This window comes from Chlorocebus sabaeus, chromosome X (genome assembly GCF_047675955.1).
Source record: "Chlorocebus sabaeus isolate Y175 chromosome X, mChlSab1.0.hap1, whole genome shotgun sequence".
Taxonomy (NCBI): Eukaryota; Metazoa; Chordata; class Mammalia; order Primates; family Cercopithecidae; genus Chlorocebus; species Chlorocebus sabaeus.
The window spans coordinates 41,504,708-41,531,634 of NC_132933.1; the positions used below are offsets into that span (position 1 = coordinate 41,504,708).

The 26,927-nt window shown below is 41.8% G+C and overlaps 1 protein-coding gene across 1 annotated transcript in view; it reads left to right on the forward strand.

The window, feature by feature from the left end:
* Positions 1–26,927, forward strand: part of TRPC5 (transient receptor potential cation channel subfamily C member 5) — a 327,735-nt gene that overhangs the window by 232,970 nt on the left and 67,838 nt on the right. Inside the window, exons 4-6 of the mRNA XM_007992610.3 lie at positions 2,552–2,888; positions 4,234–4,373; positions 9,229–9,551. Of these exons, the coding sequence (XP_007990801.3) occupies positions 2,552–2,888; positions 4,234–4,373; positions 9,229–9,551 (800 nt within the window). The remainder of the gene's footprint in view (positions 1–2,551; positions 2,889–4,233; positions 4,374–9,228; positions 9,552–26,927) is intronic.

Sequence of the window (26,927 nt, forward strand, 5' to 3'; positions counted from 1 at the left end):
ATTCTCCTGCCCCACCCTCCCGAGTAGCTGGGATTACAGGCACACACCACTACACCCAGCTAATTTTTGTATTTTTAGTAGAAACGGGATTTCATCATGTTGGCCAGGCTGGCCTCAAACTCCTGACCTCAAGTGATCTGCCCTCCTTGGCTATTATTATTATTATTATTATTATTATTATTATTATTATTTGAGACAGGGTCTCACTCTTTTGCCCAGGCTGGAGTGCAGTGGCACTATCTCACTGCAGCCTCTGCCTCCTGGGTTCAAGCGATTCTCTTGCCTCAGCCACCTGAGTAGCTGGGATTACAGGTGCACGCCAACATGCCCCGCAATTTTTGTATTTTTAGTGGAGACGGGGTTTCACCATGTTGGCAAGACTGGTCTTGAATTCCCTGCCTCAAGCGATCTCCCCGCCTCAGCCTCTCAAAGCGCCAGGACTACAGGCATGAGCCACCGTGCCCAGCTGAGTCCATACTATTTTTAATGGCCAAAGACCATCGTCTTGATCTTCTCTAACCCCTGTTTACCTCTCCAGCCTGGTCACTTGCCATTCACAACCTTTCAATTTAAGCTGCAGCCACCCCGACTACTGTAGCCCCACACACACAAGACAGGCTCTTTTCCACCTCTATGCCTTAGTTATGTGATCGTCTCTGCTCTGGCTGTTTACTCTCTTTTCTTCTCCTCTCCCACATCTAGGCAACTGTTGCACATCTTTTAATGCTCCAGGCAGGTATCACCTACTCCAGGAAGCCTTCGCTAATCGATCCAGATTTGTCCCTCCTTTGTGCTCCAATCATGACATGGTCATATCGTTTTCGGTGCCCTTACTATACAATTGTGTAACTCTCCTTTTGTGCTTCTGTTTCCCTCAGTAGAATGTGAGCTCCCAGCAGTTCTTCTGCTGCAAAGGTCTTGCTTTACTGTTTGACTTTTCTGTATTTTCTTGGACTTCATCATCCCAGCCTTTGGCATAGGCTACTATGGCCAAAAAAAAAAAAAAAAAAAAAAAAAAAGGTAGAAAGGGACTATAGGATTTTGTCTTTTTGTGTATGAATGTGTGGAAAGGAAGTGTGAGGACATAATGGAGATCATGAATATGTTTGGAGGAAATGAGATCACAGGATGAAAACATTTTAGAGTTTATTTTTGGTAGTTTCATACCAGTAATCTTCTTTAGGACAGGCTAGACCCCAAAATATATAATGGCTCTAACACAACAGAACTTTCTCCGTGATGTAACAGTCCAAAACAGGTATTCTTGTTCAGCAGGCTAGTTCTGCTAACACGGTTATTGAGGGACGGGGGCTTACAGAAGCCCCTAGATCACGCCAGGTTATCACATCCCAGTCAGTCAGAAAAGGAAAAGAACATGGAGGAGCACACATGGGAGACTTCTATAGGCCAGGCCAAGTAGTGCCACACAGCATTTCCCACAGTGAGAAATTAGTCATGTGGCCACACCTCACTGCAAGGGAGCCTGGGTAATGTAATCCAACTATGTGCTCAAGGAGAAGAAGAGTGGTTTCTTTGTACTAGTAAGCTAAATGGTGCAGCTCTGTTTAACCTGTCCCATGGGAAGCTGGGATTGTCAAATGTAGGCAGTATTTAAAATCATAGTTGACAGTTGAGCTCCCTGTTGAGTCACTCACCAGGAAGTAGCAGCTGGATAATGATTTGCAATGCTGATGATTCCTTAATTATTAATCACTGACACTTTGTAGATTGCCTTCGAGTAAAATCCCAGCTGGGTTAGTATGCAATAGCGTAATGCCAGCCCCCCAATATTTTTTCCTCTTTTGCATGTCTAGACTAGAGACGGTGTTAAATAGATGGCACAGTAGCAACCTGATTCATTACAAGCTAACCAAGAGGTGTTCAAAACAAAATCAAGAATAATAAAACAAAATATAAAAGGGAACTCATTTTCATTTCAAACCCTAGCTACAGGCATGGGTTTATTCCCTGCCAGTTTATGTTTGCCCAAACAGAGTGCACATTGATGATGACCTCACGTAGACTAAGGGAGTGAGCAGATGTGAATCAATTTGAAATGAAATATCTCCATGGTTCTCTGCTAAAAGGCATATAAGTTCCCAGGAGAGTTTGTAAAACAGCTACCCAGGCTCTACTACCTCCTCCATCCCCACCCCAGAGTCTCATTTAGTCAGTCTGTGGAAGGACCTGGGGATTTAGATTTTTTAATAATCCCTGGATGATTCTGATATAAAACCAGGTTTGAGGAAACACAACTCTGACAGGGTAGGAGGGACAATAGGAAGGCATGCCAAAGCACGAACCAGACAGAGTGATTTTGTTTTAATATATTAAAAAATAATGAACACTAAGGAAAATCTAGTTTCATATTTTGACATGTAGAGCCATCTCTGGGGTTAGATGCATTCACAGGAACCTAGAAAACAGGCCTCTTCTGGGGATTGGCCATGCAACCCCTTGCCAGAACTGACTGTAAACTAGGAGAGGTATTATGATGGTAGACTTTCTCCTGGACATTCCAGATGCCTAACTTGTTTTCTTCTTTTCCCAGTTTGTTGCTCAGCCCAACTGCCAACAGTTGCTTGCCACCCTGTGGTATGACGGCTTCCCTGGATGGCGGCGGAAACACTGGGTAGTCAAGCTTCTAACCTGCATGACCATTGGGTTCCTGTTTCCCATGCTGTCTATAGCCTACCTGATCTCACCCAGGAGCAACCTTGGGCTGTTCATCAAGAAACCCTTTATCAAGTTTATCTGCCACACAGCATCCTATTTGACCTTCCTCTTTATGCTTCTCCTGGCTTCTCAGCACATTGTCAGGACAGACCTTCATGTACAGGGGCCTCCCCCAACTGTCGTGGAATGGATGATATTGCCTTGGGTTCTAGGTGAGTCAAAGGGACCAGGAGCTATGGCCAGACTGCCTGATAGTCCTGTTTAAATAAACTACTAGAACAGGCAGTCAGACTAGCTCTGAGCTAGGGTACCCCCAGCCCACCCCCATGCAGTGTGGTAGTCCTTTCTTGGGAGTCTCAGAAATGTAGTTCCTTCTGTCCCAGACCCTGGTCATTCAATATTGCCTGGTCCATGGTGAGATTGGCAGTACACCTAGGGCTTGCTTTTGCTAATCTAATATCTTCAAGGACAGAGAAGTTGTCTGTCAGTTATTCTAGAGACAAAGCCAAGTATCAGTCAGGACAGGCCTCAAGTAAGGTAGGCAGAGCAAGTGCTGATCAGTCGTCTATTCAAAGCACCCTTTCCCATAACCAAGGTACACATGAATCTGCTAATTTCTCATAGCTACTCCACATGACTCAGTTCTTGTTCAAGGTCTACATTCTATATGGACACTGATTTCACAACCAAGGGGGAATTCACACACATCATGGTAAAAGCAGCCCTACCAGCAGTCTCCAGGCATAATTAGATTGCACTGGAGTCTCCAGCACACAGCCATCTTCTAAGTCCTTGCTACTCGAACTGTGGTCCCCAAACCAGCAATACCAGTACCACCTGGGAGATTATTTGACACACAGAACCTCAGGTGCCACCTGGGATCTGAATTTTAACATGATCTTCAGATAATTCACATGTACTTTAAAGTCTGAGAAAGTGCTGCCCTAGACCACAACCACACCTTTTACTATTTTCTTTATTTCAAGGCTGAAGAAACATCCATGTCATCAGGTAAAATTTTACAACACTTCTATATGATGAAAGAAAAAAGGGGGAAAAAATGAGTTATAAATTATTTTGGGCCCCATTGCCTAGCTTTAGCCCCAACATCTGGTAATTTGATCTATGATCAGCTTGCTCACCTCAAAACACATTGAGAAGTTTTCTTTCCTGAACCTAGTGGAAAGTAAGGACTATGGGATAATAGTGATCTAATTAATTTATTGATGAAATTACTCCCATTCCAAAATGGAAAGAAAGTAGAAACAGGCACCCAAAATTGCAACAGCATTTCAGTAACTATAGTAAAAATGCTAAGAGTAGTACCCAGAAAAGTATAACATATGGGCATTCTCAGGAAAAGCCTACCAAGTTTGGCAAGTTCAAAACTGGGAGGTGGAGTAGGAAAGCAAGTGATTATTGTCTCTCAAGGCTTCACTCCACTGAGACCCTAATTCATTCCTTAATTCCATCCTTATTCACTTGGAGGGGGGGATCCTTCTATGATGACCAGGGCTGACCTTATGTAGAAATAAACTGTTTGCCTCCATTATTCAGGTTTCATTTGGGGTGAGATTAAGGAAATGTGGGATGGTGGATTTACTGAATACATCCATGACTGGTGGAACCTGATGGATTTCGCAATGAACTCCCTCTACCTGGCAACTATTTCCTTGAAGATTGTGGCCTATGTCAAGGTAAATTGGAATGTCTGCCATTTTTCCTACACAGCGATTTTGGCTACATTAAGCTTTTGCACTGACAGCATAAAGAGTTTTGAGAAAAAGTGATGATGATGATGGCTCAATCCATGTGGGAAATTACCATATAAACAGACATTCTTTCAGTGGTTTGTAAGCAGTGTCCACCTAAGCAAAGAAAGTGGAAAATGGAACAATTTGCAAATGAATAATTAGCTTCTGAGGCTTTCAGGATAAAGGGGTCTTCAGCTTTCAGTGTTTAAGTGCTCTCTACGATGTCCTTGCCAACATAATGGCCCAATGATGCTTGCATGGGGCTGGGGCAGAAAATTCACTGAATTCACTGTCTTCAAAAGCTTCTCTTAATCCTTGTCACCTCATTAAAAAGGGCTACTTTATATATGTCTAATATTATTCTCTGTGACATAATCATTAGTAATTCTTCCTCCCTGTGGGGTCATACAAAACAAGACTGTTTCTTCCTAACAATGCTTCTGATATGACATCATCTCTCCCTAACCCTCTGAGTTGTCTCTTCTCAAAGCTAAACATTCCCATTTCTCTCAACTGCTCTTCATATAATGACAAGTAGCGGAATCCCAGACACTTGACTACAGGTGGCATAGACTTTTAATAGCTTCTTCCTTGCTCATCACTTCCACCACCAGGATAACCACTCAAGCAGTTATAAATCCAGCATTTTTAGTATCACCCAACCTGTGCTTCTCTACCAATTCAGATGTATACACACACACACACACACACACACACACACACACACACACCCCACCTTAACGCTTTTCCCTCACAATATTCAGCTCGAAGTATCCTGAAAAAAACTTTATGTCTGACGTCTTACTTTGGGTAATCACAGGCTCTGAGTTCAGGTCTGGTGCTTATTAAATCATGGGATTGCTGTCCTCCTTGTAGCCTGAGTTAAACTTCTCCATCATGCTGACAATTCAGTCTCCAAGATTGTATAGTCAGTCATGCTTTTTGGCTCTAAATTCCACATTAAGGACTTTTAGAATGGAAATATGGCTGTCCCCCAAATCTTCAACAACTTAGTTTATTTTTGTATCCCTAATATGCATATTGCATAAATTTTAAGACCTTGGGAGTTATGTAGAGCATGCATATTGAATGCAGTCATGAAACATTTTTGAAAGGAGCCCAAGAGTAGGCCCTATACATGTGGTGATCATTTAACACATACTTACAACTTCCTTAAGAGAAAAAGCTGGTGTGGAAAATGTTTGAATCCCTAGTTAATGTGCCTGGGTGAAATCCATGTCATTCTGGCACTCTGCTGACTAAGTAACACTGTTAAGTAAAGGGAAAAGTTCTTCCTTTGGAAATGGTATTTATACACTGGAGGGACCATAAATTATCAATCTAGAAATTGGTGGGGTTTTTTTAAACAGGAAAGCTTAGAATAAATGATAAAGAAAAGGATTAACATTTGGGGATATGAAAAATGTATCTGTAGATTCTCAACATTAGCTAATCACATGACCTATCCGACTTTACTGGAGAGGCTTCCAAAGAGTTAGATACTTCTCCATCACAAAATATAAGGATAAATCTGCTCTATTAAGCTGGGTAAATGCCCCTTAACTGGCAAACACTTTATTCAAAGGAGACCTTTGCCAAGAAGTTGGAGTCCTTCCCAAAAAAGAATTTACAAAGCAAGACAGGCCACATGCAAAATTTGGATGTGCAATGAGAATTTATAAATGAGGATAATCAGATCTACCCATCCACAGAAGTCCAGGCTGGATGACTTTCCCCAAGCAGGCTGAGCCAACTTCTATGAGGCAAAGCCATAAGAACTGCTCCATAGGCTCCTTGAACCTTTTTCAATCACCATGGTACTGAAGCAGTACAGAAGCACCAAGGAATGAGCTGGTTTTAAAGATCATTTATTTTATTAGAGTGCAAAATTAGTCAACAATATCTATTCCACTTCACATGATCTAAAGCAAGAACCAAAAAGCACACATCAAAATACTCAAAAGGAACAAATATATATAAGATTGACCCTTGTTGCCCCCAGATGATTCCACAAATGGAGAATAACCATTCTTTGCTTTTCTAGGATACTACCACCTAGATCTATTCCACCACTGCCTCGTTTCCATGTGTGCCAAGTAAATCTGGACTATGCTACCCACTGAGTTATGGCCTTTTTTTCAGTCAGTGCTTAGCTAAAGACATAATAACACCCCCCTCAAATTCTTATTACTATTGAGTCCCCACATTGAGCTGTTCCTCTTCATATTTTGCTTTAGGGTTTATAAAATGCAATTTACATCCTTTGAAAGGCAAGAAGGCCAATTTTCTAACTGCATTCCATTTCAAAGGATGTAAGAAAAATTACTTGCCTCCAAATATTACTAACTCAAGAGTCAGGAGATCTGAATTTAATTTCCAATCTCATACGCATGAGCAGGATTACCATAGGCAATCCCTCTACCTTTCTGAGCTGTAGATTCTGCCTCTGATAAATAAGCAGTAGATTAAACTAGATCAATGGTGCTCAACCTTTTAAATTTTTTTCCTCGTGTTAGCACATCTTTAAGCAAAAACTCACACAGTAATCCAATACATAAAAAAGCCCAAAGGACTGAGTTTGGCTTGAGGAATGAGTCTTCTAAGCCTCTACTTTGGCTTCCACAGTAGCTATGAGATGCCTCCGTTAAACCCCCAGGCTCTAAGGAACACAGTTTAAAACCACCGTGTTAGATCAGGTGACAACAAACTATGGTCTGTGGGCCAAACCTGGCCTTCTGCCATGTCCATGTGGTTGCATATTGTCTAGGGCTGCTTTAGGATTACAAAGGAAGCATTGAGTAGTTGTGATGGGAACCATAGAGCCCACAAAGCCAAAAATATATACTATCTGGTTCTTGACAGAAAAAGTTTGCCAACCTCTGTGCCAGATGAGTTCCATGTTTATTCCCTGCACATACATGCTATATCTTTCTCCAAAGGTGCAAAGTATCTATGTTCAAAGATTTGCCACGAGAATCATGTGCTACACTTCTGAGTGTTCCACAAATTCAGATTCACCATCCCATGGGCAGCAGACATCCCTGAGGTTACAGTTCCAAATGAGGAGAGAGAAAACCCCAAATTATGAGCTATACATGTTCCAGTTGGTGATTTCTAGTTTTAAAACATAGGTCTGTTTTGTTATCAGCAAAGAGACTATCTTTCACATATACCTCAAACCTTTAAAAGCTAATCTATCATCTGTGCTGTGATGTCAACTATCATATAAGTAACATTTAATAGAAATAGTGCTAGACTGAGTGTCTGGAGACCTGTGGATTACTTCTTGCTGGCTCTGCCACTGACTTGCTGTGTGATCTTTAGCAAGTCACTCTGCCTATCTGGATTTCTTCCATTTGTAAAACAGGCATAACCGTTCCTACCCCTCACAGTAATGCAGTGCATGTTTGTTGGGGGAGGAAAAATGTAGAAATATAAGATTTGGCGAAGAGTACATAAAACTGATTGGCCACCTAAAGTTTATCTGAAGCAGAAGTACAAATGTGGCACGGTTTCTCCAAGCTCCTCTGACAGTGAAGAATATTGGATACACACAAGTGATTTTAACCGCACCAGTTTCCTCAGTTGTTGGAACTGAAGCACATTTTAGAAATGCTAACAATATAATTTGGCCCCCAGTGCAACATTTTCTCAGGAAAGTTGTTTACATTTAGTCCTGAGAAATTGTGATATTTAAATGTGAGCTCAAGGCAATATGCTTCAAATTAAATTCCAGGCAAAATCTACTTCTGTCTTGGGAAGGTAATAAGTAATTCCTTGTATTTCCATAACATCTCCACTTATGGAGTACACAGACTTTTGCATATGGATACAGAATCACAAACATGTGCAGTGGGTAGGAGGCATTATCCTCATTTTATGGTGAAATTAAAAGATACAGGCAGTTTTAAGTGACAATGCCCAAATTGGAGCTCAGATCTCAGGATGAAGTCATCTTTCTACAAGGCTACTCCTAATGTGCCGGGAGCTGGAAACCTGGAATGGGTAACCAACCCAATAAATAATGGTTCTTCCCCTCCTTCAAGCCCCTGGTTTTTCATGTGTGCTGAAGGAACATTCTAACTTACAGGGTTGTCAAATGAACTGTAAAATACATCCATACACCACTGTGTGGGGCAGTACTAAATTCATTACCTGAAAGGTTGACATGCCATTTGCAGTAGTGTAGAATACATTACAGCCTGCTAAAAATTCAGCAGAAAGCTCCAGTGAGTGGCTCCCTAAGGATCCTCCATCAGCCCCAAACTGCAGTCAGCAAGGGTATGAGAATGAACACTGCATACCAAGAAGGCTGCTTCTACCCCTTGTCTTTCAGTAACAGCAGGTTGTCCATGGTGCTCAGATCCCAATGAGGGCTTGAGGAAGTCCATTTGATTTGAAATCTTTAGGAAGCAGGGTGATTTTTCCCCACTACCTTGGGCATACTAGTGCCTCTGTCTCGGTGACACTCCCCAATAATCTGGTAAACCCACAGTTAGAAAATGTCTATTGATAAACCACAGGAGGTTGCTCCAGATGATTGATCTAAAATATATTCTTCTGTGTGTACATCCTAGGTATATATGTGGATGGGAGTGGGAGGAAGAGAGTTTTTAGCAGCACATAATAATTGGGTGGGGCAAGAAAGACAAATAGTGTCATGCATGGGGCCTGTTGCATAATGAAAGCTTGATGCATATTTTGGTGGCTTTGTTTGGGCATGGAAGGAAGGAAAAAAGGGAAAGTTTTAAAAATGCTCACTGTACCTCTCATCTTGTGCACTTGTTATTTCTTTCAGTACAATGGTTCTCGTCCAAGGGAGGAATGGGAAATGTGGCACCCGACTCTGATTGCAGAAGCACTCTTCGCGATTTCCAACATTTTAAGTTCGTTGCGTCTCATATCCCTGTTCACAGCCAACTCCCACTTAGGACCTCTGCAGATCTCTTTGGGACGCATGCTGCTTGATATCCTCAAATTCCTCTTTATCTACTGCCTGGTACTACTAGCTTTTGCCAATGGACTGAACCAGCTTTACTTCTATTATGAAACCAGAGCTATCGATGAGCCTAACAACTGCAAGGGGATCCGATGTGAGAAACAGAACAATGCCTTCTCCACGTAAGACAATCCCCTTTCCTTTTTTATCTTTTTTTTTTTTTTTTTTTTTGCCATTTTTCCGCTTTTTCCATTTTTGTCTTGTTTTCAGCCTACAGTTTCATCACTGTCACTTGACTGTGAAGGCAGTGCTCACTGTGGATCCACCCAAAGGGTCAGAGGTGGAAGAATGTTCTTCTCTCGCTACAGGGTACTAGGAGACGAAGTGAAGTTAGGTGAGGTAGGAAAGAAACAAGCACACACATGGGATTCCAGGAATTCATCTAAAGAGTTGGTTCTGAACTACGTTGGTAGCATTACATATTTTTAAAAGAATTACTTGGGGTGAGGTAGATAATTCCTCACTCAAAATGTGGCACCAAGGTAATGAAACAACAAAGCTATTCCTCTGAATGAGTGGCTACCAAAGCTAACTTAACTATTGTGAATCAAGGAAGAATGCAAACATATCTTAATGCACCCCCATTCATAGGTGTAATCTCGAGAGGGGACAGGCTGAAGGTAGGACTAGAATCCACTCTCCTGCTACATTAATTTAAGGTTTCAGGTGGGCCAAGTGGAACCCAGCACTAATTGGAAATGTCCCAGGACACAAGAGATAACTCATGATTCTGTCCACAAGTCCACTGCCTCTGAACACATGGAACTCCTGTGCCTTTGCTTAGTACTGTCAAGACCTACTTTTTGGGGGACCTTCAAGCCTTCAGAATGGCTTTCATTTTCTGATAAATCAATGCTAGAGGAAATAGACAAGAGAAAACAAATAAGTACATGTCAGGCTGTTAGGAGCTGTCCTGGGCTGACCCTGAACTCAGTGTTCTACACCTTGTCCATCTCCACTCCTACTTCTGGAGAGTGCAACTCATCACTGGTATTCATAGCAATGACCCCAAGGTCATACAAGATTCTTAGTCATTAAACTAAGATACAATTGTTTCCTCACAACTCCATAAACCAACACAGTTCAGTGGACTTGGACATTCTAGAAATGTGCTCCACAACAAAGGCCAGAGAAAAAAAGGACTGTTGCATTGATAGAGAAAAACAAACAACAACAACAACAACAAGAACAACAACAAACAGTGCTATCTAGCTGATTCTCGTTATTTGTCTCTAGCAGCATTTCCTAAAATGGATTCACACAAACCACAGCTCAGTGGCATGTTAATAGACAGGAGAATGGAATCTATGATTAAACCTCCTACACTAGGCCATGCTCCTTGTCTCTCTTCCCGAAACTCAGGGCTAAATCTTGGGTGGTAAACCAGATTCATGTGCAAGGAGAAGGGGTCCAAAATGGGTTGACAGAGAGATAGTGCTGCTTTGGTTAAGCCAACCAGGAGTGCATAACATCAGCTTATCAGCTTCCTAGTGCCTCTTGACTAGGAATGGCTTCCTCTCCTGCATTAGTCTAGAGACAGAACTCACAGCAACCTATTTTCAACATAGAGAGCAATTGTGTAGTGGCTTGAGCACCAGGAGACTGCATTTGTTCCCATCAAAGTGTTCAACAGAATTAAATACATGAATGAGAGGTGCCTTTCAGGAGGTCAGGTCCCTGCCAATTATGCTCTCATGTACACTCTGCTGAGGAAATTTATGAAATGCCTCCTTGCAAGTTTGTAGTGATTATTAACACCCCTGTTGCCAACTGACATTTTGCTCCTATCACTTGCCTAGCAGTGACGATTGAAAAGAATGGGCACCTGTCATACACAAAATTATATCTTGGGGTGTCAGATATGAAGAAGCATTGTCATGGTCGGGCCAAATCAGCAGTAATGTTACCTCAACTTTCCCTCTATCAGTTGATTTTTTTCCTCCATAAAAGGCTGTTTTCTTTTAAATGCCTCAACTCAGGCATTCATTCATTCATTCGAGACTGAGTCTTGCTCTGTCACCCAGACTGGAGTACAGTGGCATGATCCCAGCTCACTGCAACATCTCTCTCCCAGGCTCAAGCAATTCTTGTGCCTCAGTCTCCTGAGTAGCTGGGATTACAGTTGCCCGTCACCATGCCTGGCTAATCTTTATATTTTTAGTAGAGATGGGGTTTTGCCATGTTGTCCAGGCTGGTCTCGAACTCCTGACCTCAGGTGATCCACTCGTCTCAGCCTCCCAAAGTACTGGGATTACAGGTCTGAGCCACTGCACCTGGCCTCAGGCATTTATCATACCTGTTAAAATACACGTTACTCAGTCAGGGAGTCAGAAAGATTCTGCTTTTGGAGAAGGGGATAGTTTGTTTATGTATCTAGTGGAAAGTTTGGTACCTGCTTATTGTCATCCTTTTCCTTCTGATTCTCCAGAGATGCCATTTCTTTTCTTCCACATAAAAAAAGAAAAAAACAGGCCAGGTGCAGTGACTCAAACCTATAATCCCAGCACTTTGGGAGGCCGAGGCAGGAAGATCACCTGAGATCGGGAGTTCAAGACCAGCCTGGCCAGCATGAAGAAATCCTGTTTCTACCAAAAATACAAAATTAGCCAGGCGTGGTGCCACACGCCTGTAATCCCAGCTCCTCTGGAGGCTGAGGCAGGAGAATCGCTTGAACCCGGGAGGCGGAGGTTGCAGTGAGCTGAGATCCCACCATTGCACTCCAGCCTGGGCAACAAGAGCAAAACTCCATCTCAAACAAATAAAAAAAAAAAACAAAAAAAGAGTTTTCATGGAGTGGCTATTCAGAATTGGCAGTTACCACATTCTGTTCAATTTAACCAAACTGGCTTTTTTTTTTTTTTTTCCTAGCAAAGGATCAGTTTTAAACAAACATTGGGATACCAATACAGACAACTTGAGACAGTATTTGTATATTTTAATCAGTGTAGCTGTGTGCTTCTGCTCCTCAAGAACTGGATCCATACAGGATGTGTGCCATCTGCCCTCTTGAGGTTCAGGAGATTCTAAATTGAATATTTCACAGTTTGGGATGGCATCCAGAAGTTTTCCCTATAACTTTATATTTTGTATTATGTCAAATGTTATGGCAGGGCCCAAATAGCATAGCCGCAAGTTTGGTTTATGTGGGCATAAAATTCTAACCAAACTCCAGACATAGGGAGTCATTTGGAGAAAGCCTGTATGTGGTATTTTAACCTAATAAAGTTGATGAGGGAAAAGGGGAGAGGAAGCAAACATAAAGCGGGTAAAGCGTAGAGCATCTTTTATATCTCAGGCGTGGCTTCTTCAGTGGACCAAGCTGCAATGCAGTATTGACATGACAGAGCCTCTACTTCTGTCTCAGAATGGCTCCAAATGATTTCTGTACTGCAAAATAAAGCCAAATTGTGGGGAAAAAAAATAAAGAGAAAGGAAGGAAGGAAGGAAGGAGGGAAGGAGGGAAGGAGGGAGGGAGGGAGGGAGGGAGGGAAGGAAGGAAGGAAGGAAGGAAAGGAAGGAAAAAGAAAAAAAAAATCTTTTCTCCTTAGGCATACAATTTAAGGGAAACTCACTGTCCTTGCTGACAACCACATGACAGTACTGCTGGGGGTCTGAGTTTGGTATTGCATACTGGGAATACGTGGCCTTCATCTGCTGTCAAAAGAAATAATTAGAAAGACATTATTATTCTGAAGGCACAGGACTTGTGAGAGAAAAAGAAGCTAACTTGTTCCAGCCCTCACCTCCTGAATACACCTGGCTGTTTCACAGGCCCTTCAAATACAGGATGTCCACAACTAAATTCCTTATCGCTTATCTCTGTATCTTCACTTCCAACCTATATCCCCTTTAATTCCTCATCTCATTAAATGACACTAACCAGACTCCTAGGAGTCATCTGGGACTCTTAAACCTTCCCTCATGAAACACATCATCAAGTATGTCACTCAGCCCAATCAGTTCTACTTCCGAAATATCTCTTGAATACCTTTCTCTGTCTCTCTCTCTCACACACACACACCACACACATACACACACCACACACACACACACACACACACACACTCATCCAACCATCCTGGTTCAGGCCTAAATCATTTCTCCCAAGGACTGTGGCAACAGACTCTTGACTGGTCTCTCTGCCTCCAATCTGGTCTTCTCTCCAAACAATCTCCCACCTACTATGCATAAGTTTCTTTCTAAATACCCGTTGCATCCTGGCCCCCACTGGCTTCATGCCTGCCAGAATATCTGAATCTTCTCCATAAAATCCTGCCTCTTTACCATAACACACATAACACACAGGGCCTGGTAATCTGACTCTTGCCTCTCCAGTCTTTTACCGCTCTCCCCCTTTGTCAACATTTTGCTGTTCTCCAACTACAGGAAAGTGTCTTAACCCTTCAGACCTTTGTACATCACATGCCATTCCCTCTGAATGGAGTACCCATCCTCACCTAGCCAGCCTGGCAAACTCGTACCCATCTTTTCAGTTGATGGCAAAGGACTACCTGCTCTAAAGCCTTTCTTACCCACTCTAACCCCACTCTCAGCTGCAGGCTTCTAGAATGCATGTTTCCCATGGCATTCTAAACACATCTCCATTATGTTACATAAACTGTTGTATTTCAGACATTTGTGCCCCTCTCTCCCACCAGACTGAGACTCCCATCTTAGTAAACTTTGCATCTGCCATAGAGGGGCCTAAGACATAACGGTGCTCAACATGGCTACTGAACAATTGAGTGAAAAGACGAAGATGACGTCCAAAAGCAATCCTCTTTTTAAGCTTTTTATTTGGAGATAATTTTAGTTACATTGTAATTGTAAGAAATAATAGAGAAATCTGTAAATCCTTCACCCATTTTTCCCAGGCATAACATCTTGCATAGCTGTAGTACATTATCACAACCAGGAAATCAACACTGATAAAATCCAGTGGCCTTATTCAGATTTCACCAGTTTTCACGGGTATTTAGAAAGAAACTTCTGCACACGTTCAAGCCATTTGCAACAACATACATGGGCCTAAGAGTAATCTTGTCTTTAATTATAGATAATCTACTTCTGCTTCTGTCCACCCTGCCCCCCAGGATGACTGAAGTATCTGGCCAGTCGTGTCACTCTGCTGATCCACTTTGAGCTTACTTTCAGCAAAAACTCTTGGCCTTTCTCCTACCTCTCTCATCCTGTACTTGGGCACTTGGCCCAAGAGCAACGCTCTACATTGATCCCTACATATTTCATCTCATTAGTTCCAGCCCCTTGCTCCAAGGTGTGGAAGTCTTTCTGAGTCTTTATCCTGTCATCCAGTTTATCGGCTTTCCCTCTAGTCTTGTGTCATCTGAAGATCTAAGAAGCATGCCATCGATTTCCATCCAAAGCATTGAAAAAACTGTCAGGCAGGCTTGGTATTCGCTGGGTGGAATATTGGGCAGCTATTAAAATGATACACATGAAGACTCTGTATATACATTAAAAAGTGTCTAAACCCAAAATGTGTAATTTTTTTAAAATCACAGAGATTGGGCTGGGCCCTGTGGTTCACGCCTGTAATCCCAGCACTTTGGGAGGCCAAACCGGGCAGATCACTTGAGGTCAGGAGTTCGAGACCAGCCTGGCCAACATGAGGAAGCCCCATCTCTACTAAAAATACAAAAATCAGCCAGGTGTGGTGGTGGGCACCTGTAATCCCAGTTACTTGGGAGACCGGGGCAGGAGAATTGCTTGAACTCGGGAGGCAGAGACTGCACACAGTGAGCCAAGATGGCTCCGCTGCACTCCAGCCTGGACAACAGAGTAAGACTCCGTCTAAAAAACATATATATATATATATATATATATGTATGTACACACACACACACACACACACAGATAGATAGATGTTAGATAGAGTGAAAGATAGATCAATAGATCGATCCCAGGCTGAGAGGGTAGCTCACACCTGTAATCTCAGCACCTTGGGAGGCTGAGGCGAGTGGATCACCTCAGGTAAGGAGTTTGAGACCAGCCTGGCCAACATGGCAAAATCCCGTCTCTACTAAAAATACAAAAATTAGCTAGTCATGGTGGCATGAGCCTGTAATCCCAGCTACTCAGGAGGCTGGGGCAGGAGAATCACTTGAATCCGGGAGGCGGAGATTGCAGTGAGCTGAGATCGCGCCATTGTACTCCAGCCTGGGCATCGCATGGAGACTCTGTCTCAAGAACAAACAAGCAAACACTAGAGATTGTATAAACTATGATTGCAACTATGTACAATTAGATATTCAAATAAATTATAAAGACAAAGGAATGTAAAATAACAATGTGGAAGATTTAATAATAATAATGAAAATAATCAATATTTACTGAGTGCTAGGAACAGGCACTATTACAAACCAGCTTTTCATGAATTAACTCATGTAATCCTCACTACCATGCTATCAGGTAGACAGTGTTGTTCTTACCCATTTTACAGATAGGGAAACCAGAGTACAATGCAGTTAATCAGGCTGTCCCAAATTGCATAGATGGTAAGTAGCAAAGACAGGATTTCAATCCAGGCATGCAAGCTCCAGTCTGTACTTTTACCTAGGGATACAGGTGTAAGTCTGGTTTTGTAAAGGTACATAGGATTTGTTGTATACAGCTGCAATAATCATGAATACATGAAAAACTAAATAGGACAGAGCCGTGACCTAGCAGTCCACTGCGACCTTCTTCAAGGCTATTACCATTCATTTGTAGCTACTTCTACTTAATCAGTGGTGATTTCTCCACCCGTCATTCAGCCAATATTTTCATATCTTACTAACATGGATACACATGTAGTTCCCATCAAACACTCTTCTTTTTGTTCTGGTCAAGTCATAAAGGTTCTTATTGGTTATCTCTGGCTTTTCCTCCTAATTCCAGTCCATATCCTTCCCAATGCTATTATCACAGGATAGTGCTACTCATTTCTACTTTCTTTGGTTATGTGTTTCTCCTGTCATCTTTTATAGACTCCTTCAATAAACATTTCTTCAACAATTCCTATGTACCAGGCAATGAGGATACCTAGGAAGATGGAATCCTTATCCTTAAGAAGTTCATAGTCTAATGGGGAATGCAAATAAATAATTAGAATAGCTGCTATTATTAATGCTTACCATATGCAAAGTACTTTTTTTTATTATTATTATTATACTTTAAGTTCTAGGGTACATGTGCATAGCGTGCAGGTTTGTTACATATGTATACTTGTGCCATGTTGCTGTGCTGCACCCATCAACTCGTCAGCACCCATCAATTCGTCATTTACATCAGGTATAACTCCCAATGCAATCCCTCCCCCCTCCCCCTTCCCCATGATAGGCCCCTGTGTGTGATGTTCCCCTTCCCGAGTCCAAGTGATCTCATTGTTCAGTTCCCACCTATGAGTGAGAACATGCGGTGCTTGGTTTTCTGTTCTTGTGATAGTTTGCTAAGAATGATGGTTTCCAGCTGCATCCATGTCCCTACAAAGGACACAAACTCATCCTTTTTTATGGCTGCATAGTATTCCATGGTGTATATGTGCCACATTTTCTTAATCCAGTCTGTCACTGATGGACATTTGGGTTGATTCCAAGTCTTTGCTATTGTGAATAGTGCCGCAATAAACATACATGTGAATGTGTCTTTATAGCAGCATGATTTATAATCCTTTGGGTATATACCCAGTAATGGGATGGCTGGGTCATATGGTACATCTAGTTCTAGATCCTTGAGGAATCGCCATACTGTTTTCCATAATGGTTGAACTAGTTTACAATCCCACCAACAGTGTAAAAGTGTTCCTATTTCTCCACATCCTCTCCAGCACCTGTTGTTTCCTGACTTTTTAATGATTGCCATTCTAACTGGTGTGAGATGGTATCTCATGGTGGTTTTGATTTGCATTTCTCTGATGGCCAGTGATGATGAGCATTTTTTCATGTGTCTGTTGGCTGTATGAATGTCTTCTTTTGAGAAATGTCTGTTCATATCCTTTGCCCACTTTTGGATGGGGTTGTTTGTTTTTTTCTTGTAAATGTGTTTGAGTTCTTTGTAGGTTCTGGATATTAGCCCTTTGTCAGATGAGTAGATTGCAAAAATTTTCTCCCATTCTGTAGGTTGCCTGTTCACTCTGATGGTAGTTTCTTTTGCTGTGCAGAAGCTCTTTAGTTTAATGAGATCCCATTTGTCAATTTTGGCTTTTGCTGCCGTTGCTTTTGCTGTTTTAGACATGAAGTCTTTGCCCATGCCTATGTCCTGAATGGTACTACCTAGGTTTTCCTCTAGGGTTTTTATGGTATTAGGTCTAACATTTAAGTCTCTAATCCATCTTGAATTAATTTTCGTATAAGGAGTAAGGAAAGGATCCAGTTTCAGCTTTCTACTTATGGCTAGCCAATTTTCCCAGCACCATTTATTAAATAGGGAATCCTTTCCCCATTTCTTGTTTCTCTCAGGTTTGTCAAAGATCAGATGGCTGTAGATGTGTGGTATTATTTCTGAGGACTCTATTCTGTTCCATTGGCCTATATCTCTGTTTTGGTACCAGTACCATGCTGTTTTGGTTACTGTAGCCTTGTAGTATAGTTTGAAGTCAGGTAGCGTGATGCCTCCAGCTTTGTTCTTTTGACTTAGGATTGTCTTGGAGATGCGGGCTCTTTTTTGGTTCCATATGAACTTTAAAGCAGTTTTTTCCAATTCTGTGAAGAAACTCATTGGTAGCTTGATGGGGATGGCATTGAATCTATAAATAACCTTGGGCAGTATGGCCATTTTCACGATATTGATTCTCCCTATCCATGAGCATGGTATGTTCTTCCATTTGTTTGTGTCCTCTTTTATTTCACTGAGCAGTGGTTTGTAGTTCTCCTTGAAAAGGTCCTTTACATCCCTTGTAAGTTGGATTCCTAGGTATTTTATTCTCTTTGAAGCAATTATGAATGGAAGTTCATTCATGATTTGGCTCTCTGTCTGTTACTGGTGTATAAGAATGCTTGTGATTTTTGCACATTAATTTTGTATCCTGAGACTTTGCTGAAGTTGCTTATCAGCTTAAGGAGATTTTGGGTTGAGACAATGGGGTTTTCTAAATATACAATCATGTCATCTGCAAAGAGGGACAATTTGACTTCTTCTTTTCCTAACTGAATACCCTTGATTTCTTTCTCTTGCCTGATTGCCCTAGCCAGAACTTCCAACACTATGTTGAATAGGAGTGGTGAAAACTGCCTTGTGCCAGTTTTCAAAGGGAATGCTTCCAGTTTTTGCCCATTCAGTATGATATTGGCTGTGGGTTTGTCATAAATAGTTCTTATTATTTTGAGATATGTTCCATCAATACCGAATTTATTGAGCGTTTTTAGCATGAAGTACTGTTGAATTTTGTCAAAAGCCTTTTCTGCATCTATTGAGATAATCATGTGGTTTTTGTGTTTGGTTCTGTTTATATGCTGGATTACGTTTATTGATTTGCATATGTTGAACCAGCCTTGCATCCCAGGGATGAAGCCCACTTGGTCATGGTGGATAAGCTTTTTGATGTGCTGCTGGATTCAGTTTACCAGTATTTTACTAAGGATTTTTACATCGATGTTCATCAGGGATATTGGTCTAAAATTCTCTTTTTTTGTTGTGTCTCTGCCAGGCTTTGGTATCAGGATGATGTTGGCCTCATAAAATGAGTTAGGGAGGATTCCCTCTTTTTCTATTGATTGGAATCGTTTCAGAAGGAATGGTACCAGCTCCTCCTCGTATCTCTGGTAGAATTCAACTGTGAATCTGTCTGGTCCTGGACTTTTTTTGGTTGGTAGGCTATTAATTATTGCCTCAATTTCAGAACCTGCTATTGGTCTATTCAGGGATTCAACTTCTTCCTGATTTAGTCTTGGGAGAGTGTAAGTGTCCAGGAATTTATCCATTTCTTCTACGTTTTCTATTTTATTTGCGTAGAGGTGTTTATAGTATTCTCTGATGGTAGTTTGTATTTCTGTGGGGTCGGTGGTGATATCCCCTTTATCATTTTTTATTGTGTCTATTTGATTCTTCTCTCTTTTCTTCTTTATTAATCTCACTAGCGGTCTGTCAATTTTGTTGATCTTTTCAAAAAACCAACTCCTGGATTCATTGATTTTTTGGAGGGTTTTTTGTGTCTCTATCTCCTTCAGTTCTGCTCTGATCTTAGTTATTTCTTGCCTTCTGCTAGCTTTTGAATGTGTTTGCTCTTGCTTCTCTAGTTCTTTTAATTGTGATGTTAGAGTGTCAATTTTAGACCTTTCCTGCTTTCTCTTGTGGGCATTTAGTGCTATAAATTTCCCTCTACACAGTGCTTTAAATGTGTCCCAGAGATTCTGGTATGTTGTATCTTTGTTCTCATTGGTTTCAAAGAACATCTTTATTTCTGCCTTCATTTTGTTATGTACCCACTAGTCATTCAGGAGCAGGTTGTTCAGTTTCCATGTAGTTGAGCAGTTTTGATTGAGTTTCTTAGTCCTGAGTTCTAGTTTGATTGCACTGTGGTCTGAGAGACAGTTTGTTATAATTTCTGTTCTTGTACATTTGCTGAGGAGTGCTTTACTTCCAATTATGTGGTCAATTTTGGAATAAGTGCGATGTGGTGCTGAGAAGAATGTATATTCTGTTGATTTGGGGTGGAGAGTTCTATAGATGTCTATTAGGTCTGCTTGCTGCAGAGATGAGTTCAATTCCTGGATATCCTTGTTAACTTTCTGTCTCATTGATCTGTCTAATGTTGACAGTGGAGTGTTGAAATCTCCCATTATTATTGTATGGGAGTCTAAGTCTCTTTGTAAGTCTCTAAGGACTTGCTTTATGAATCTGGGTGCTCCTGTATTGGGTCCATATATATTTAGGATAGTTAGCTCTTCCTGTTGAATTGATCCCTTTACCATTATGTAATGGCCTTCTTTCTCTCTTTAGATCTTTGATGGTTTAAAGTCTGTTTTATCAGAGACTAGTATTGCAACCCCTGCTTTTTTTGTTCTCCATTTGCTTGGTAAATCTTCCTCCATCCCTTTATTTTGAGCCTATGTATGTCTCTGCATGTGAGATGGGTCTCCTGAATACAGCAGACTGATGGGTCTTGACTCTTTATCCAGTTTGCCAGTCTGTGTCTTTTAATTGGAGAATTTAGTCCATTTACATTTAAGCTTAATATTGTTATGTGTGAACTTGATCCTCCCATTATGATATTAACTGGTTATTTTGCTCGTTAGTTGATGCAGTTTCTTCCTAGCCTCGATGGTCTTTACATTTTGGCATGTTTTTGCAATGGCTGGTACTGGTTGTTCCTTTCCATGTTTAGTGCTTCCTTCAGGGTCTCTTGTAAGGCAGGCCTAGTGGTGACGAAATCTCTAAGCATTTGCTTATCTGTAAAGGATTTTATTTCTCCTTCACTTATGAAACTTAGTTTGGCTGGATATGAAATTCTGGGTTTAAAATTCTTTTCTTTAAGAATGTTGAATATTGGCCCCCACTCTCTTCTGGCTTGTAGAATTTCTGCCGAGAGATCTGCTGTTAGTCTGATGGGCTTCCCTTTGTGGGTAACCCGACCTTTCTCTCTGGCTGCCCTTAAGATTTTTTCCTTCATTTCAACTTTGGTGAATCTGGCAATTATGTGTCTTGGAGTTACTCTTCTCGAGGAGTATCTTTGTGGTGTTCTCTGTATTTCCTGGATTTGAATGTTGGCCTGCCCTACTAGGTTGGGGAAGTTCTCCTGGATGATATCCTGAAGAGTGTTTTTCAACTTGGTTCCATTTTCCCCCTCACTTTCAGGCACCCCAATCAGACGTAGATTTGGTCTTTTTACATAATCCCATACTTCTTGCAGGCTTTGTTCATTTCTTTTTCTTTTTTCTTTTGGTTTCTCTTCTCGCTTCATTTCATTCATTTGATCCTCAATCGCTGATACTCTTTCTTCCAGTTGATCGAGTTGGTTACTGAAGCTTGTGCATTTGTCACGTATTTCTCGTGTCATGGTTTTCATCTCTTTCATTTCGTTTATGACCTTCTCTGCATTAATTACTCTAGCCATCAATTCTTCCACTTCTTTTTCAAGATTTTTAGTTTCTTTGCGCTGGGTACGTAATTCCTCCTTTAGCTCTGAGAAGTTTGATGGACTGAAGCCTTCTTCTCTCATCTCGTCAAAGTCATTCTCTGTCCAGCTTTGATCTGTTGCTGGCGATGAGCTGCGCTCCTTTGCCGGGGGAGATGCGCTCTTATTTTTTGAATTTCCAGCTTTTCTGCCCTGCTTTTTCCCCATCTTTGTGGTTTTATCTGCCTCTGGTCTTTGATGATGGTGATGTACTGATGGGGTTTTGGTGTAGGTGTCCTTCCTGTTTGATAGTTTTCCTTCTAACCGTCAGGACCCTCAGCTGTAGGTCTGTTGGAGATTGCTTGAGGTCCACTCCAGACCCTGTTTGCCTGGGTATCAGCAGCAGAGGCTGCAGAAGATAGAATATTGCTGAACAGCGAGTGTACCTGTCTGATTTTTGCTTTGGAAGCTTCCTCTCAGGGGTGTACTCCACCCTGTGAGGTGTGGGGTGTCAGACTGCCCCTAGTGGGGGATGTCTCCCAGTTAGGCTACTCAGGGATCAGGGACCCACTTGAGCAGGCAGTCTGTCCCTTCTCAGATCTCAACCTCTGTGTTGGGAGATCCACTGCTCTCTTCAAAGCTGTCAGACAGAGTCGTTTGCCTCTACAGAGGTTTCTGCTGCTTTTGTTTATCTGTGCCCTGTCCCCAGAGGTGGAGTCTACAGAGACAGGCAGGTTTCCTTGAGCTGCTGTGAGCTCCACCCAGTTCGAGCTTCCCAGCGGCTTTGTTTACCTACTTAAGCCTCAGCAATGGTGGGCACCCCTCCCCCAGCCTCGCTGCTGCCTTGCGGTTAGATCGCAGACTGCTGTGCTAGCAATGAGGGAGGCTCCATGGGCGTGGTACCCTCCCGGCCAGGTGTGGGATATAATCTCCTGGTGTGCCCGCTTGCGCAGTATTGGGGTGGGAGTTACCCGATTTTCCAGGTGTTGTGTGTCTCAGTTCCCCTGGCTAGGAAAAGGGATTCCCTTCCCCCTTGCGCTTCCCAGGTGAGGTGATGCCTTGCCCTGCTTCAGCTCTGGCTGGTCGGGCTGCAGCAGCTGACCAGCACGGATTGTCCGGCACTCCCTAGTGAGATGAACCCAGTACCTCAGTTGAAAATGCAGAAATCACCGGTCTTCTGTGTCACTCGCGCTGTGAGTTGGAGACTGGAGCTGTTCCTATTCAGCCATCTTCCCTCTAAGTGCAAAGTACTTTAAAGTGCTGAGCACTTTAAATGCAGTATGTTAGGTGATACAGTTATGAGGTTAGGTATATGGGCTTCAGAGTCAAAAGAGCTGGGTACAAATTCTACCTCTGATACTTCCTGCCTGTGTGACCACTCTGTGCCTCAGTATCTCATCTGAAAAATAGAAGAACAATAGTCGCTACTTTATAGACGTATAGCCAAATATTATATAATCAGCCCTTCATATCTATGTCTTTTGCATCCATGGATTCAACCATCTGTGGATCAAAAATATTTTTTAAAAAATGAATGGTTGCAACTGTACTGAATATGTACAGACTTTTTTCTGTCATTATTCTCTAAATAATATAATATAGCAACTATTTACATGGCATTCACACTGCATTAGCTATCATAAATAATCTAGAGATGATATAAAGTATATGGAATGGGCCAGACATCGTGGTTCATGCCTGTAATTCCAACACTTTGGGAGGCTGAAGCAGGAGGATCACTTGAGGCTAGAAGTTCAAGACAGGCGTGGGCAATATAGCAAGACACATGTCTCTCCAAAAACTGTTTTTATTGTTGTTGTTGTTTGTTTGTTTGTTTGTTTGTTGTTTTCTATTTTTTTTTTTTTTTTTTTTTTTTTTTTTGAGATGGAGTCTTGCTTTGTCACCCAGGCTGCAGTGCAGTGGCACGATCTCGGCTCACTGCAAGTTCCACCTCCCAGGTTCACACCATTCTCCTGCCTCAGCCTCCCAAGTAGCTGGGACTACAGGTGTCCACCATCATGCCCAGCTAATTTTTTGTATTTTTAGTAGAGATGGGGTTTCACCGTGTTAGCCAGGATAGTCTCAATCTCCTGACCTCGTGATCCGCCCAACTTGGCCTCCCAAAGTGCTGGGATTACAGGCGTGAGCCGCTGCATTTTGAAAAAGTTAGCTGGGTGTGGTGGTGCATGCCTATAGTCCTACCTACTCAGGAGACTGAGGCAGGAGGGTCATTTGAGCCCAGGAGTTCAAAGCTGCAGCAAGCAATAATTGTGCCACCACACTCCAGCCTGGACGACAGAGTGAGATCTTTTCTCTAAAAATAAATAAATAAATAAATAAATAAAAATAAACAATCAAAATGAAAAAGTATGTGGGAAGATATGTGCTTACATTATACATAAACACTATGCCATATTATATAAGGAACTTGAGCATCCATGAATTTGGGTATCTGCAGGAGGTCCTGGAACCAATCCTTTGCAGATATCGAGGGATAACTATATATGCAAAGCACTAAGCATGATGCTTGGCATATAGTAAGAGCACAATAAATGTTAGCAATTAGTATTTATCCTACCAAGAATCATTTTTGAGATGAGGAAAACTTGAAATTGAAAGAGGCTATGTAACTTTCCCAATGTTATTTAATAAATGGTGGGATCTAAAGTTCTCTCTTAGGCACTCTCCTCTGTTGCCTCTACAGTGTGATTTGTGCGTTTATGGAAAAAGGCTTGGGTGCTATGGGAGCAAAAAAGAGGAGCATCTAACCCAGCCTGTTAGGAAAGGAGTTGGGGCAGGCTTCTAGTGGAGGTGGGGCTTCAAATGAGCCTCAAAGGTCAAACAGGAATTAGACAGAAAAGGAGAAAGGAAAGAAGTAGAAGCTAGAGGTTGGGGCAGGATGAGGGTATTCTATCCAGAAACAGGAGCTTGTCAAAGGCATAGAGGAATGAGAAATAGCAGGTCCAGGGAACTGTAGAATGGGTAAGGATGACACCAAAGGGTCACCTGTGTTGGAATTATAGCTTTTGCTCCATTTAGGCTATCAACATACAACTTGGAAAATATAGGATGATGTCCCTGCTTTCTCCCAAGAAGCCTTTAATTTGTTCACCCTCTAGTTCTTCTTTGCTGGTCTGAATTAGGTCCAGAGGAGTAAATCCTCTCCATACTTCTACTTTTTGAAAGAGTAATTCCTCATCTCAAAGACGAGACTTTCGGCAAATGTTCAGAGGACTGAGTTCCCATCTCTATTCTACTGTACACCTCTTAGCTTTGTGATCTATTTGTGGATGGCTCCCAACATGTGCAAGTTCTCCCTTAACCACCTGGTATGGATTTGTTTTCTGTGCATTTAATATCAAGTTTTCTTGAATCTTTGTGTCTTCAATCTATGCCCCTTCTTGAGCTAGCAAGTTCCATATGTTTGTTTACTCTCTGCTAAATAAAAATGGACTAGTTGCTTTTTCTAAAATAATCCCTCTTTAAAATTGAAAAGATATTCTATGTTATTAAGATTCTGTGGTTTGTCAACAAGTCTTTCCATCCCTATGATGACTTTATTATAGACCCAGCACCAAGTAGTACACCCCCACCACCACCAATGGTGGCCCTTTCCTGTGTATTAAACTGAGTCTAGAAGTCACAGAACCTCCAACGATGTCTTACCAGAATATTCTTTTCCACCTCACATGCCAGTCCCTCATTTTACCTGGGCATGCTTTTAAGCAGGCCAGCTTCTCCTGACCACACTGTAACATTTTGAGAAACATGTTGAGGCCATTCTCACTACCAACCACCAAAATGGAGGAATGATCTTTCCTATCCCTCCCCATTTTCCCCTCTTGTACAGTTTTATCTATAAGGTTTCCCTGACTAGAATATCAGCACAGTTGAAGGCAGATGTATTTATGCATGCATTGTTTGTTTATTATTTATTTATTTACTTATATGTAGAGAGAGACAGGGTCTAGCCCTGTCACCCAGGCTGGAGTGCAGTGGCATGATCACAGCTCACCACAGCCTCAAATTCGTGGGCTCAAGCAATCCTCCCACCTCAGCCTCCCACGTAACTGAGACTATAGGCACACGCCACCATTCCTGGTTTTTTTTTTGTTTGTTTGTTTGTTTTTAAGATAATGGGGCTTTGTTATGTTGCTCAAGCTGGTCTCAAACTCATGGGTTCAAGTAATCCTCCCAACTTTGCCTCCCAAAGCTCTGGGATTATAGACATGAGCCACCATGCCTGGCTGAGGGAAGATTTTAAATGCTCAGACTTTTACTTTTAGGGAACGTTTGTATCAGTCAGTCGAACAACTAGCAATAAACTCTATTCTCAAGCATAAGCCATTGCAATTTTAATTGTTGTAGGGCTAAAGGTGAATGTAACACCTATTCAGGAGAAGCAACTAATTCAGTAAGACCCTACCAACATATTGATTGCATATTTGCCCTAGTTTATGGCTTTAGTATCTGTCAAGAAATCAACAAACACTTACTGAATGCATTCTGTGTTCAAGGGCATTCAACTTCCAGGGACTCTGGTTCCTTAGAATGACATTCCTACTCACTGCAACTGCTTTTTAAAATTCTGAGCTACAATCTGCCCTGGCTTCTGTTACCTAGCAGCTGTGCTAGCTGCTTGTGCTATTTACTGCTGGCCTCCTGCCTGCCTGATTGCTGGTATCTAATAGACATCATCAGGTTTTGACTGTGCCCTCCTAGCAGGGGCCAGATTACTTAGCCCCATGTATTCCTCATTTTTCAACCCTCTGCCTGGTTCTGTGATGCATTGTATTGCCTGGCCCTGAAAATTAAGGTCCTGTGATAGGTCTGACTTGCCATATTGTCTGGTTCTTGTGCCCTGGCCCCTGAACTCCAGACTCTCATCTTACTGTTGATTCTCAAATGCTTCACCAGCTGGCATTTACTTTCACCAAACAAAAAGCAAATTTATTCCTTTTAGGCTAGCTCTCCAGCAGCGTGATGCTGAAAAGATCATGGAATTTATCTATGATAATCAGAGAAGAGCCACTTAACAAGTTGAGAAGGGCCATGTGCACATTGCTCAGGCAGCCCTGAAAAGGGCCCTTGAGAGTCAGGTCAGTGCAGAGCACAGCCTTAAACAAAATCAACTAGCCATTATTGTGCAGCCTACTGAATGCAAAATTGTCAATGGGATTGGAATCTTCTCTACTTTAATCTAATGATAACAGTAATAGTAATAGTTTACATGTATTCATTCACTTATTCAGTAAATGTCATTTAGTGCCTATTATGTACCAGCTACATGGTAGCTATATGTCTCTGCCTCCATAGAGCTTATTTTCTAGTGGACAGGGACAGAAAGTAACCATTTAAACCAAAAATCACCTAATATAATTTTATGAAGCTTCAAGTGCTACAAAGAAAATTAAACAAGGCAATAGGATAGAGAATAACTGATGGAGCA